Below are 14,999 nucleotides of genomic sequence, written 5' to 3'. Positions count from 1 at the left end.
TGGAACACGCTTTACCTGTACTGAACCACTGTTAAGTTCTGTTCCCCGCAGTGCCTCGCACATCGGATGTACCTCATCCAGCTTGACTTACTGGGTTCTCCACCATCAATAAAGTGCTGCAATGTCCCATCTTGGTCATATATCTGGGGAAGAGGTCACAAGGTCAAGTAGTTAGAACAAATCATCAGCAATCATTTTCACTGCTTTGCTGGTTTCTCTCTGTGCCTTTTCCAGGAATTTATTGCCTTGAGATTTGTCATTGCATACTGATGCTTTCAGAAATCTACATGGAACAGCAGAAAAGTATTTTAGGAGATGCAAGTTTATCATGTTTCTTTTATCAAGCCAATCTTTTTGTATTAAACATGTTTGTGGTGTCTCAAAGATGTGACCATGTTTCCCAAAGAATATTTAACCTATTTTGACAGGCTGGCCTTAAATAATGAACTGCCAGATAAACAAGAAAATCTGGATGTAAAGTCTGCATTTAAATGGTTGGAACATCTGAGCAAGGGGCAGTAGTATTCCCCAAACAAGCATTCCTTCCTTCGCATCTCAGTTGCAGCAAGAACATGTACTTCAGTAGCCTCACGTGGCACTTATATAAGGGAGGTGTAGGACTAATCAAACAAAAACATAGGAGATTGGGAGGAAAAAGAGTTGAAGACACCTTTAGAAACCCTCTGGAGACATATAATGTTTTGAAGTAGTCAGTGCAAATCAGTCCAAAGGGAATCAGAGTTTTCCTAAATATGACACCCCTGCCAAGGATGTGAGAGTCATGTAGGGTAATGTTTTAAAAAGACAGTAACATCTGTCTATTCTGCACTGGTTGCTCCGTCTGAACTCAAAGATTAAGGCTGCTCTGGAGGAGCTGAAACATGTAGATACGTATTCCATGCATAGCTGCCCTTCCAACTTCATGAAAAGTGAAATCTAGGAAGCGCTGCTCCCAAGCACAGGGTCTCACAACCTTTTTACCTGTTGCTCCATTAACATTCAAAGTTGCATCTGAGCAATTAGGTGTACGGCCAAAGCAAACCTCATCTTCAGATCTTTTGCTCCTCCACAGATGCCATCTCATTTAATTCCATCCCCCCAGAGTTTTCCATTTTGGAATCCTATGAGCCTAACTTGATCTCTCTGCTTGAAAGTACTACTCTGCAAATTAAAGATGAAACGTATTTACTGAATATGAATTGAACACCTGGAGAGGAAGCAAATCAACAGTCCTGCGTTCCTATTTCAGCATCAAGAGGCATCATCCCAGAAACCGTGTGAACGTATTCAGCATTTCTGAAATATTAAATGTGATTTCCCTGCAGTGCACACAAGGACATACACTGGAACCAGAATCCAGAGCCTTATTTCCCCACGTGAGAATTTCCAGTTCAGGAGTCTGCGTTGCTTTTTTTCTCTTGACTAAGGGGGATCTGAAGTGCTTGGAAGTGACTTACATATTGCTATATGGCATGAGAGACAGGGAAATAAAGTTTACGGAGAAGAAAGATGCTGAGCACTGGGACAAAATTAGGAAGAACAGAAGGGATCCCCAGAGGCAAACAAACACTCCAGTACTACTGATTTGGTTCTTTTTTTTTTTTTTTTTTTAATATATGGTAGCTTGCTGATGACCAGCAGGGATCTATTCTTATGTAAACACACTGATGTTCTCTGATTATATGAGCAAAGTATGCTAAGCAATAAAATTCTGTAATGGAAGTTGAAAAGTTATGCAGGAAATCAGCCATCAAAGAGGAAGAAAAAGGAAAAAAAAGAAACAACCAATGATTAAATGTTTGGATGCAACATTTTGGCAATATCTACCCAAACAGTTTCTGCACAGTGTTTACTATCTATTCACTTACATGGTGCTTACTACCATAGCAATGAACTGCTTGACATGAGGCAAAAAGCAATTTCCACCAACGAAGAGCTTCCTAACCTCCAAATTCTACGAAGCAAGAAAGACAAAGACAGCCACAGTCAGTACTGGCAGCCATGTCTGGACACACGGGAGCATGCACAGAGCTCTGTGTGTATGGACAGCCCGGAGCTGACATGAGAAACAAAAATCTGCCATAAAAACACAGAAACCAAGCTCTCTCGGGCCACGACCTGGAGGACACAGAAGTGTTGCTGGGTCTACAGCAGGTTCTTAACCATCATTTTTCTGCCACTCTCAGCATTATCCCATGGCATACCCGTGTTTTCTGTTGGAGAAAATAGAAATAACAAAGAGAAAAACATTCCATGGCTCTACTTTCCATGTTTGGGAGGTGTTATCACCTTTTCCATTACCTTGAATCAACTGCAAGGGCTGTGAGAAAGAGACAGAAGGTGCTACAAATGCTGCTGAGTATCTCTTCATCTAAATACCTAGCAAAACGGTTTCTATATGCTTTATTCTTGCAAGTACTCTTGCATCAGTGACACTGTGCTTTGTCCTTTCCTAAGGGATACTACTGACATCGCAAGTAAAACAGCATGGTTAAATTCTGACTGTTTATAAACTCTGGCCTGCAGCACTCTTAGTACTGTGGTTACAGGAATGAAAATCCAGCCATAAAGCAGACACCTTATCACTGAAAGGAAAGTGGCAGCACTACACTGTGTCTGTCTGTCCAACTACAAATGTCTAATTCAGATCCAGAAAAGCTCAACTGCTACAATTATTACTCATATTACCGTTGTGCATCATTCTTAGCAATTCTGTATTTGTCTACATCTGGCAAACACTACAAACGTGCATGAAGAAGCCACCGTGAGTGAGCAAACAATGGCTTGCCATAACAGAGGGAAAGTAAGCCTGCAAGCATAAGTTTTGAACACGAATTTATAGCAAACCATATGGATGGACGCACTCTCCTGCTTCTGCACTACACATGCATATGTATTTAAACATTCACAGCAGCTAAAGAGGAAAAAAAAAAAAACCAATAACAACAACAACAACAAAACCACTGTGGAATCCTGTGATGAGCCAAATTTGCTGAAAATCTTTGACTCCTTCACCAGATCACTCAATCGATCTACTCTGGCATAATCTTTAATACACCGCAGGAGTCTCGGGGCAAAACAAAACATCATTTCCCCAAATCCCTGTGGTGAATACATGTATCTCACAATAGTCATTATTCTAAATTGTGGGGGGGAAAAAAAAAAATTAGTTACTGCATTTTTCTGCTCTGATGACTCCTGCAAATGCTACCTGTACTGCCTACTGGATCTCTCCCCTCTTCTGACCGCAGCAGAAAAAGCAGTTAGGATGCCAATGCACTGGCACTGGTCAGTTTTGTCTTCTATTTGCATGCACAAATGAAGCTTGGGTTTATTACTTACTGAATTGACTATTGATAAGTTGGAGGCTGTAGGTACTGGAACTTGCAGTGCCAAAGGTGATAGCAGTATATAATGACAATAATAACAAAATTTCTAAAGCATGCGGCATCTCACATAATTAATGCTCTAAAAGCTACGAGCAGCTATTATTAGGTAAAATAAACAGCACTCGCTGGAACATCTGTCACACTGGCAACATACCAAGCCAAGGCTGGACCATGTGAGATTTAAGTTGTATAATGGATAATGCATGATGCTCTGAGAAATCTCAGATCAGTACTGAGGTAGCAGTATTGCTTCTTGCCTAGCTTGGATGGATGGGGACAAATATGATTCCAGCACTAAAGACTGACGTACCACTTGCTGGTGTAGATGTCACAGAACTTTAGGATAACAGAGCCTGGATGTAATCGCCCAGCCACAGAGAAAGCCAAGCTGTGAAGCAACTTCTAAAACAATTTCACAGAGGAGACAGGGAGAGGAAAAGTGGTCAGTTCCTTGGAGTTCGTTCCTCTCTATCTTTTGCTTTCCTTTGTTCTCTTTCCATGGCTGGTGAAGGATCGTGTCTTTTGAAATTCTGCCTGCATCTTATTATTCCATTTAGCCAAATAAAAAAAGGTGTTAGCGTACAACTGCATTGACCTCTCGTTTTCCTTGCAGGCTGGCTAGCCCTGAAAGTGGAGTTCCTCTTCGCGTACACTTTTGTATTCTGAAATTAACTATTTGAATTATTTTTTTTTCGAATGTTGCAAGACATCAAAAGAGATGTGAAGAAACCACAAAACATGCAAGAATTAATTCTTACCATTGCTAGAGGATCCTGCTTTTTGCTCTTTACTACTGTTCTTACTGGCATCAAATGCATAAGATCACAGGATTTTCCAGTCACTCAGCATTAGCCTCTCTCTCCCACAGTATGTTTTACTTTTGACTTCAGTGGGAAGACTGAGGACAGCAAGGCATACTTCTGACGAGTACACACAGAACTACAGAATCACTGGAGATCATCAAGTCCAACCCCATGCTAAAGCATGTTCCCTATAGCTAATAATTCCCCTTTCATAAATCACCGGCTGAACAGATAAAAACTGCAGGTGTGCTCCAAACTGCTGGAAACATAGAGAAGATGGTTGTGATTAAACAGTCTGATATGTCAGACATGGTAGCATCCATCCAAGTTTTATTCTTTCCGTAACGATGTACGAACCTACAAACCACAGGAAAAAGTGAGAATACTAGTCTGGACATCAGAACTGGACGATCTCTACACTGTGTGATACTCAACACTGTGAGCCTGTGTTCTTGATAATACCAATACTGCAATATCCTCTACAGGTAAGTGCATACCAAAAAGAGTTAAAAAATATCAAAAAGTGCAACCTTTGATAAATATGGGTACGTAACTGCCACTTCACAGGAGACAAGCAGCCCTCCATATGTCCATTTCTCAGAACTACCAACTGGAGGACAATCTCTACAATGCACCCCAGACCCTGGTGCACAGTCTCCTCCCTAGGGCCTATAACAGATCAGCCACTCAAACCATGTTTCTCCGTCCATCAGTCACTTAGACTTTTGGAAAGGGGAAGCTATAGGCAATAAGGCATGGGATTTCCTTGCCTACCTGGTCATTTTTTTGGCTAGTTCCTCTTCTATTTCCTTTGAAGGTTACACCCATTTATCTTAGTTGCTCTTCTCACTCGTGGTGGTGTGGGGTCTTTTGTTTGGTTGGACATTTTTGTTTTATTTTGTTTTTACTTTGCTTTCCAGCATCTTATCCATCCCTAGGCACAGAGTATTGCTGTAATAAGAGTTCAGTACATACGCAGTGTAGTAGTTTGGGAGAGAGCATTCAGTCATACTCTTGGTAGACAAGAGCTCTACAGCCAACTTAGAAATGACAAAGAAGGTTAATTCTGTTGCAAAGGAGACAAAACAGCAGTCACTTTTCCAAAAAGCTCTGAGATTAACACGTGTAAATGCACAGTCATTTGGTTTGCTAAGGCAGTGACTGTTGAGCAAAATGCCAATGGACTCCGGTCTTTATTATGACACATAAACATTATTTATTTGTTTGCATTTCTAATCGTGTCAAACTGGAAGCAAACTGGACGGTATGCATGAGTTGATAACTTAGTTGTTTAGGTTGGATTCTGTGCAGTGTATCAGTGCTCAGCTCCCTTTGGAATCAACACACTGTCAAAGGATCTCATTATCTGAAAAACTGGAAAAGCTCAAGAGAGCTTTAGTTGAGAGAACTGAAAGATGGGAGACACCTAACAAAATCTCCTGAATAGATTACACTTAAGAAGCACGGTTGAGGCAGGAAATCAAATTGCAACTGCATTCATGTTTGATTATAACAGCTGTTTAAATAATGAGTGCTTTCAGACTTTAAATATTTTGAATATTAGGAGCTGAGCATCTGATTTAGAGGAGGGTCCTTCCGAATAAGGATCTTCTCGCTGTTACACACCGAATAAGAAGGCTACGTCTTTACGCCTTCAGCAGTCACATCTTTCTCCTTTCATTCATTAGCTTGGTGACCCGGTCAGGCCACTCAGCAAATGTTTTAAGAACAACTCTTAGTCTCTCTGTATAAAAGAAAATAAGAAATATAATGAAAAACAGAAGCAATCAGTACTGCATGGAAAATTCTCCAAGCACAGCCCAATTGAAAAGAAACACCGATGTTGATAGATAATAATAACACCGTATAATCACATCCTTTATGAAGATCCTATCTCAAAGACTGCGGTACTTTGTAAATGACATACTGTATTTTATATTACCTGTACAATAAACAAGCAAATTATTCTTGGACAGGATAAAGAAATGTCTACTCATCACATAACTCTAACTTTGATGCCTAATAAATATTATTGAATCTGCAGCAGTGAGCTACACACATAAAACTGGTACGAAGAAATGGTAGTACACATGTCAGCAATCTCATTTTACTGCAAGTGGAAACGTTTGGACAGGTTCCCTTTTCATCTGTACAGATGTTATTTTGGAAAGGCATTGGCTGTAAAAGCTTCTCATATCCTCCTTTGCTTGATAAGTAAGTCTAAGTGATTCGTTTTGCCACTTAAAATACGCCTTCAGATTCTTTATGGGCAGATTTATATAAATACATACATACATGTATATATATGTGTATCTGTGACATGGATAACATCTAAGCTTCTTGGCTTGCAATGAAATAAGAACGGGGTATCATTATGTAGATGTTGAAAACCAGTTACTATAGATGATATGTGTGTGTGAAATAAATATGCCCATAACTGATTACTGATCTTGAAGTGCTTCAGTTTTTTAAAATAAAACCAGCAAGTATTTTGTTGCCATTGAGAAAAATGTTGAACTTCATTCAAACAACGATTTTGCTTTTGAAAACTTTATGTCACACACAAAATAGTGCCTATTGCTTCATACTTTGAATTAACACAGTAATTTCCCAGTGCTTTTAACTATAGCGAAGCATTCTGGACCGGGATAAACTGCGCACAGAATAGAGATCCGAAGTAAGAGAACAAGGAGGGAACATCAGGAGTCACAACCATAGCAAAATGTTCTCTGGCACTTGCTTGGCAACCCCCTCCCTGAGATGCAACGCCTCCGTGAAAAGGCACAGAAATGGACCCTGACAGCCAATGATCTTTAACTGCTCACACTATTCAAAGCCATTTTCTACAGTCACACGTATCTGATACGGAATGTACATCTTGTAATATCTGCTTAACGTTTCTTCTCTTTAATCTAGCCGGCATCATCTAGCAAATTTTATAAAGGAGAACACTTGCCAGCAAATATTAAAAGCTATTTAGATTTAACGTTTCTCAAAGGATTATAGCATATGAAACTATAAACATTGTTTTGAACTGTCTGTGCTAGGTGAAAGGCTTCATCTCACACTTAGACCCCGGTCCAGCAAACACTTACGCACATGTTGTGGTCCCATTGATCTCCATGGGACTGCTCATGCATAAAATCAAGCGTCTGTGTAAGCGGTTGGAGGACTGGGGCCTTATTCCAGAATGTGTCACGAGAGCAGTGCACTGCTGATTATGCCAACTTGATTGAATTATTTTTCTAAGCAAAGCCTCAACAGTTTTTATTTTATTTTATTTTATTTTTAACACTAACGCACGTTGGCCCTGGAACAGGGAAGCATAACACACAACGCACACCAGCAGTATCTAGCAACAGGACAAAAAGGGGAGGACATCAAACAGAAGATGTACATGTGAAGTTGGATATAGAACCACCAAGGTTGCAGAAGACCTTCATGACCATCTAGTCTAACCATCCATCTACCACCAACGCTTCCCCACAAAGCCATGTCCCTTCGTACAACATCTAAATGTTTCTTGATCACTCTGAGCTTTGTCTAACAACAGGCAGTAGTGACTTAGGATAGGAGAAAGGAGAGCACAGAGGGAATGGAGTAAGTCTTAGAGTTATGTGCCCACGCAAAAGGATTTGAAAAGAGGGACAGCTCCAATATATGACTGAAAAAGCAGAGGCATTCCAGATCACACTGAGCTGGACAGATTGCTTGGAAGCAAAGCCCTGGTAGCAGGAGAACATGGGGAGGGAACATGCTTTACTTGTTCTCTGCAGTCTCCTTTACATCGGGCATAGAGCATGAACAGAAAAAGTACTGCCAGTCCAGCCTAAGTGTGCAGAGACCAGAGGGACTAAAAAAAAATATGTCATTTAAAAGCAACAAAAACAGAAGAATCTCATACCAGTCAGCTGTAGGTCCATATTCCAGCATGCAGAGAAGTTGTTAGAAGGAGATTGAAAGGGCCTGATGCTGAACAGACTCTTACCTGAAATCTCACTGAACTTACTCAGTAACAACATTCCTAAGATCACTTTCTGAGCTGCACAATCAAAAAAGTTATGGTGGATGATCTTTGTTACCCCCGAGTCCCTGAAAACACAACTGGTTCCTTTGCAGGTTAGTGACAGAGCCTTCGCCATTCTCCTGCTGCTTATCAAAGCCTCTGAACATCACAAAGTAGAACTAAAAAGTGCTTGTTTCATAGCTTTTTATTCTTCTGCAAGCAACCCAATGCTCCACGAGGGCCCTCTGTCATTTAGCTGAGGTGTTCCTTCAGTCTACCTCCTTACAGTCAGTACACCTATCCAGATGGGCAAAGAGCTAAAGGTCAAAATAGCCGACCACAGCCATAATGTGACAGAGGACAGCACCTCAGCCCAGGATGCACAAAACCACGCTCTGGCAAATCCCATCACTCAGCATCAAGTTCAGCAGTATTTCAAGCTCTCAGGCTGAAACAGGTGAGTGGATACACCGCTCTGAAGCTGACTAACTAACTCAGTGGCCTTAAAAGAAGCACTCTGAATCAAAAGACATTGGAAATTATTCTAAGATGCCCTGATTCTAATGCACAAGAAGGAATGAAGATGGAGGGAGAGCGAGGAAGATCGCTTGCTCCATTTTGAGTCAAGGCTTACTTTGCAGCTGGCTAAGAGAAAGATGATGGCTCAAGGAGAGAACCCCTCAGGAGCCTTTGCTCGTGCAACTTCTGGTGAGTACGCTTTGAAAACATACTTTCAGGCTGCTTTGTGCATGAAGCTGTGTCTGTGTGAAAATTAGCTTTTCCAGGCGTGGCTTTAGATTTAACAATTCTAGCCATACCGAAGTATCACACCTATAGAACAAGTGGCATTTAACACTACTAAGCAGGCTAGATTAAGGATTTTACTTGCACAAAGGTACAAACAAAGTACTTCGAAGCACTTGGAGATAGTCATTCTTTTCTTTACCTTTAGGATGTTTTAAAGCTCTAACAGGCTCTTTAAGGACAGATTTAGATATATACATATCTTCTCAATGATGCAGCTCCAAGAGACGCTCTCAGTCCTGCAGTAAAGCTAAACCAGGAAAAACAAGTTACTTGTAAAACAAGGGGGAAAAAAATAAAACGAAAACATACCAAAAAATCAACCTTGCCCTCTGAAATTAACACTTTCTTCCAGTCACCTCACTTTCAGGGAACACGCTGAATATGACAAGAGCATCGCTGCCTAGCATAAGTGACCCAGTGGGGCATTTGGCACAGGGCTGGGGTGCAAAGAGTTAAACTCATGTGTCTAAACATCAGTTTTCACTGCTGTTTCTGACAGCCCTGAGCAACTGATCCAGAAGGCAGGCAGGTCTCCTTAAGTTCTGTACCCTAACTGTCAGTCCTGTGTGGATGTCTTAGATGCTTTCCAGGGCCTAGAATGGCGTTATAAACCTCTGCTCAGACACTGGAATTACTCCACAGATGATGTCTGAGTTCAGTTCCTGCTCTGAAAAATGTTTGCCACGTGACTTACAGCAAGTACTTAAAACTCTGCTTCTCAGTCCTCCAGCTGGGATGTTGATAGTGTTTGTTGTGCACCAATTGTTTGCCTCCGGTCTGATATTGTAAGCAAATATGGGTAGAGACCATCTTCACACTGGGAATGCAGAACATCTATCTCAGCAGAACATCCACCCAGTGGGACAGCAGAGACTCCATAGACGGTTCTTTCTATTCTTTTATAAATGCCTTGTTTTTGAGATCTCCCCATAAATGAGGAATTTCAGTAAAAACGAGATATTTTAGGAAATATACTTAACTCCTTTGTGAGTTCTAAATAATGAGGCACACTGATATTTTTAGTTCGGAATATTCTGGAATGTCTGGAATGCTAAGTTCCCCAGATGATGATTAAAAGGTCAAGTAATAAAGTATATGATAAACTACGCTTGAGATTCCTCATAAAACAAATGAGTAATGGCTGCACAAACCGCGTTGCCATGTTTTGATGTTAAAAAATGCCCGTGCTGTATTATTTCTTCAAATCTGTGAGATGGTGAGCTTCTCAGAGAAGCAGCACGGCGATGCTCAGAGTGCAGCTACTGGAGGGCTGGAGTCAGGGTCAGAAAGCAGATGGAAAGGTGCCCCGAAGAGCAGCGCTGGTATTTCTTGCGGGCAGACGTCGGAGAACAGAAACGACTTCTTGCTTGCGGGAGTGCAGGCCTGGTGTTGGTAAGTCTGATGCTAATTTTCTTTGGAAGATAGTTTGTTTCTGTGAGGATTATGACATTAGATTAGAACGTTGCTCGAGTCGCAATCACAGGAGCCCTCCAGAGCTGTTAAGCATTTGGCGTATCTCACTTATCTGGAAGGGTGGCAGGGGCCATCAATACAAAGTGGGCCATCAATCAACCTGGGGTCTTCTTCAGACGCTGCCTGCGAGCTGATCAGAGGAAGGCTTTAAGGAATCAGCTTTCCATTATCAGGATTTGGTCTGCGATCAGAACGAGCCACTGAACCTTTTACTTTTCACTTGGCAAAAACATACACACTGGAAAAAAGTCCTGACAGTTCATTCATTTTGCTCCATCACTGGAGCCAGATGATGTTTGACTGGGGAGACCCACCCTCTTTGATGTTGTACTCTTGTGAGAGTGCCCCGCTGTGAAAAAAATTTTCTCCTTCCAAATTAAAGAGAAATATTTCTGCGTCCAGCTGTTAAATGTGACGTTTGCCATTTTTCAGCGCTCTGGCCCCGTGCCACCTCGCAGGCTGTGTTTCAAGCCTATCTCTTTCCCTTCTCCTGCTCAGCAACAATACCCACAATGTGTTAGAGTCTCCAGCTTTACATAACATCAACCCCAGAAGGAAAAATACCAGTAATACCTCATTGCTCTGAACTACCGCAGCAATATTTACACACGTTTCTTCTGATTCTTTTTAATTAAAGCCAGAAATCATCTTATTACACGGAATGAAGGACAACAACCCTTAAATGCAATCCAACTACAGAAAGCCAACTTGAGCTGCTTTCTGATTGCAGCAGGCAAACCACGCAGAGAAGCCTCCGAAGAGTGCATTTACCAGTGAAGGGAGCGTGAATGTTGTTAAGACTTTCTTCATGTGTAGCGAGTCCACATCAAGAAAAATGGCATCCGTTCAAGCAGCCCTCGCTCTGTTTAAATTAAGAGAAACTTTTCATGAAGGCTTGAATAAACATTTAGGTTTAAGTAATCAAGAAAACCTGTATCTTCTCATATTTATTAAGTGTAATTTTTAGAGTTATAAAAACCACTGTCACAAATCGTGTATACTGTAAATAAAGGGCGGACTCATCGCTGCAGTGTTTTGCCTCTCTGCTGAAGTGAATGAAACACAACAGGTTCCAACAGCTCTTCAGCTGAAGCTTTCCTTCATCCTTTTCACTTCCCTATTTGCTGACATGGGAAGGGATCGATGTTTGATAGATTCCGGCAAGCTCATTGTTGCAAACTTGTGTTTTGCAATTCATCTCAGACTGTGACCAGCAGATCCGAGTAACTGCTTATGTGCTCATGAATCCTTACCCTGTAAAAATTGAAACCCGAACCAAAGCCTCAATAGATGAGAGTGGAAGCACATATTTTGGAAAATTACTTGGGCAGTAATGAAGCATTTCCCCTTTTAGTTGTGCACATTCTAGATCTGTATAGCCCAGACAGATGGGATCTAGAAACAAGCAGTAATGCTGCAGCCTGCTCTATCCTTTACACTACGTATAATCGATGAGCTCAGTTTCTGCAAGAATAGGATTACACAGATTTAGGAATAGATACATATTAATGCCTCCCGCACAAGCACAGTATCATGAGATGCCCTCTGCAACCATGAAGCTAAAATACATCCTGCAGGGCTTCAGTCTCGTATGTAAGAAGGTCCATACTACGATGAGAGATGTCCAAGCGACACAGAGATGCTGGCAGAAACAGTGCTGGCAGTTCAGCAGGAGGCAAGTTGGATCTTCCCAGAACTCATCACACCCTGCCATTCTGCCACCCCTAAAACTGCGTACAATACACAAATATTTTCTGTAATTACCTACTGCGGGATTTACGTATTATGCTGTCCCAGGACTATACAGCACCCTGTTAGAAGAACACTGTTTATGCTATTGTGCTTCTTCTCTATCCTTACTTCTAACTAAATTAAGAAACATTTTTTCTTGCCATCAGTTCTGTACCTAACCGATGCCACCCACAACTCTCTTTACTTGCCTGTACTGCCCCAGAGGATACCGTCACATCTCGTTCCTCTTTTCTGTCCCTCATTTTATCAACACAGCAGAAAACTTCTGCAGAATGCCAGTGAAACAGAGGACCAACCGCAAAGGCTCCTCTTTCAACCATCCTACATTTTTCCTTCTAGGATGTCCACCTTTAACACCAGGCAACCTTTTTCTTCCTTCCAGCTTTTCTCAGCTCTGCCCTATGTGCCAAAATAATCTCAGGTACAACTTTTAAGTGAAAAAGTTGGGAGTGCTTATGTGGACTGGCACAGAGGGTGCTTGTAAACTTCAGGAATGGGAGAGTATTTTGATCCACAAGTGCACTGGCCATAAAGGTCAGCTTCTACACAAAGGAACACAAAGCAGATGTGTGAATTCAAGATCAATAGAATCGGTGCTTGTAATGCACGGTGACATCTTTAAGAGTAGAATGACACATGCAGAATGAGTTGCATTTCTTCCCCAAGCATAAATTCTAAAAAGCAAAGGAAAGCAAACTAGCTCTTTTAAAAATGATTCTCCGACCATCCCCAAAGTCGAACACAATGGGGAAATTAATCACTCTATGGCAGAGCTGCATGCAAAGTGGTCTTACTGGGTACAGCCCCACAAGGTCTGTAAACTAATAACAGTAACAAAATGCTCTGGAGCAAGATGTTTTGGAAGAAAAAAACTCATCTGGATGATTTCAAGATTTTATGAACTGTAAGAAGATGTTTCATTGCGAGCTTACTGAACTTTAGAAATGAAAGTAATTCTGAATGGAAAAATGAACTTTCTGTTTAGAAAATGTAAGAACAGCGTGTTTAGACGATTTTGAACCATTTTCCCCAAAGTTTTATTCATCGAGAGTTTTCCTGAAACTGACACTCTTATGCAAACAGTTTTAGTTTCTCAGCATTCTCTGGAGAAAAAAAAAAAATATTGTTTCCTTGGAAAACCTCAACAATTTGTAACTAGTTATCTGCTGTGCAGCAGTGATAGGCCATTAAAGGCATACATAAAAACAGTCGTGGCACCTAAGAGCTTGCAATCTACAAGACACAGATAAGGCTAAATGAATTGGGAGACCCAGAAAATGTGATGAAAGCGTAACCTTTCCCCACTCCCTTCGTGCCTCTCTCTTTCTCCCTCATGCACGATCACAAAAATCCTCTCCTCAAATACGAAGAGATTAATAGGAGTGCAATTCTGGAGTTTCCCAGAACTAAGCAGGAATGGTCCCTCATCCCCTTGGCAGAAGAGGGAAGCCTCGCATTTCCCTGTGGGGCACAGAGCCCCACCAGCTACAATCACAGAGAAAACAGGTCCTGAATCTCTGTCAAACAGGTCAAAAATCAAGCCCTTTCTTTGCCAGCTGGGGCTGGGGAAGCTAAGCAGCGTGGACAATGAGAGAGTAAATCCTTATGTTCTATGCAAATTGTTCCTCAAAATGAACGTGTTCCTGCTAACAGTAGGCAAACGAGCCCTTTTCCAGTTCTTTTAATGCCTCACAGCAGACTGCTGGACAGTGTTGGCTTTCCCAACTGGCTCGACCACTACACTTGAAAAATGAAAGATTAAGGAAATAACTGTCTGTGTATCGACTCTTATACATGTGCTCAGATTAACTGCTTTAAAAGAATTTGATGAAGCTGTAATAAAAATTAAGTTATCCATAGAAAGAAGAACTTCTTGTTCTCCAATGGCAGATTTATGATTTCACGCAGACATGAATGTCCTACAGTTCACCCTTTTTAATAAGTAATCTTTTAAAATACATAAAATATTTGTCCTAATGAAGTAATGGTTTCCTAAGGTTTTGCTTCTTTTCTGTACTGCCTACAGTTTTATGTCTTTGTTGAAATGTGTCACTTCTTAAATTATGATGTTTTTCTTAGTCCACTATATTCTTTTTCTAACCCACACTAAGAAAGCACAATTGTCAGGCATTATGTTTTGAGGGCAAACTGACCTCCAATATATTGTGGATAACATAAATTTCCTATTTTATAGTCATTTGCAACACATTCCTACACCGAACCCCCTTGGTTGCTTGGTGTCTTGAACTCACTCCACCTAACAACAGCAAACCAAAGGGGCCAGAATTTTCAGCCAAAAATCAAAGCAAAAGGTGAGAGGAGAAGACAAAAGAAGTACTTCAGCATTAAGGAGTCACTGATAGCTTAGAGTCACGGCCAACTTTAGATAAGGCGGTGCGCTGAGACGGCTCAAACAGCTGCTGCAATCCCAGGACTGTCATCTCCGCCGGCTCAAATTTGTCTAAAAACTCTCCAAGAACCTGGGAGTATGGGAAGAGTGAGACGGGAAAGGTTAATGCACCATGATTCGAGCCTCTGCTGACTCATCCTGTCAAGAAATACTGAGGATCGTCCAACAGAATACAACAGTATTTCACTGTGGCAGATTTTGCTTCTCTTTCTCAAAGACTTTTCTTTTCTCCAGTAGAGAGCAGAGAAGGATGTGAGTTACTCCAGGCTTCAAAGGAAAGACATTCATTTTGTCCAGATAAGTAAATTGTCTTGTAATCCCATGTGGTATCTGGATAGGAAATATATTATACTTACTAG

At 41.2% G+C, this 14,999-nt stretch overlaps 1 protein-coding gene across 1 annotated transcript in view; it reads right to left on the bottom strand.

Annotated features, from left to right (window-relative positions):
* PRDM6 (PR/SET domain 6) overlaps positions 1-14,999 on the bottom strand; it is a 72,218-nt gene that overhangs the window by 24,588 nt on the left and 32,631 nt on the right. The window contains exon 4 of the mRNA XM_015280835.4: positions 16-143. Coding sequence (XP_015136321.2) covers positions 16-143 — 128 coding nt within the window. The remainder of the gene's footprint in view (positions 1-15; positions 144-14,999) is intronic.

This window comes from Gallus gallus, chromosome Z, assembly GCF_016699485.2.
Source record: "Gallus gallus isolate bGalGal1 chromosome Z, bGalGal1.mat.broiler.GRCg7b, whole genome shotgun sequence".
Classification (NCBI taxonomy): Eukaryota; Metazoa; Chordata; class Aves; order Galliformes; family Phasianidae; genus Gallus; species Gallus gallus.
This window is presented reverse-complemented; position numbering and strand designations above follow the sequence as displayed.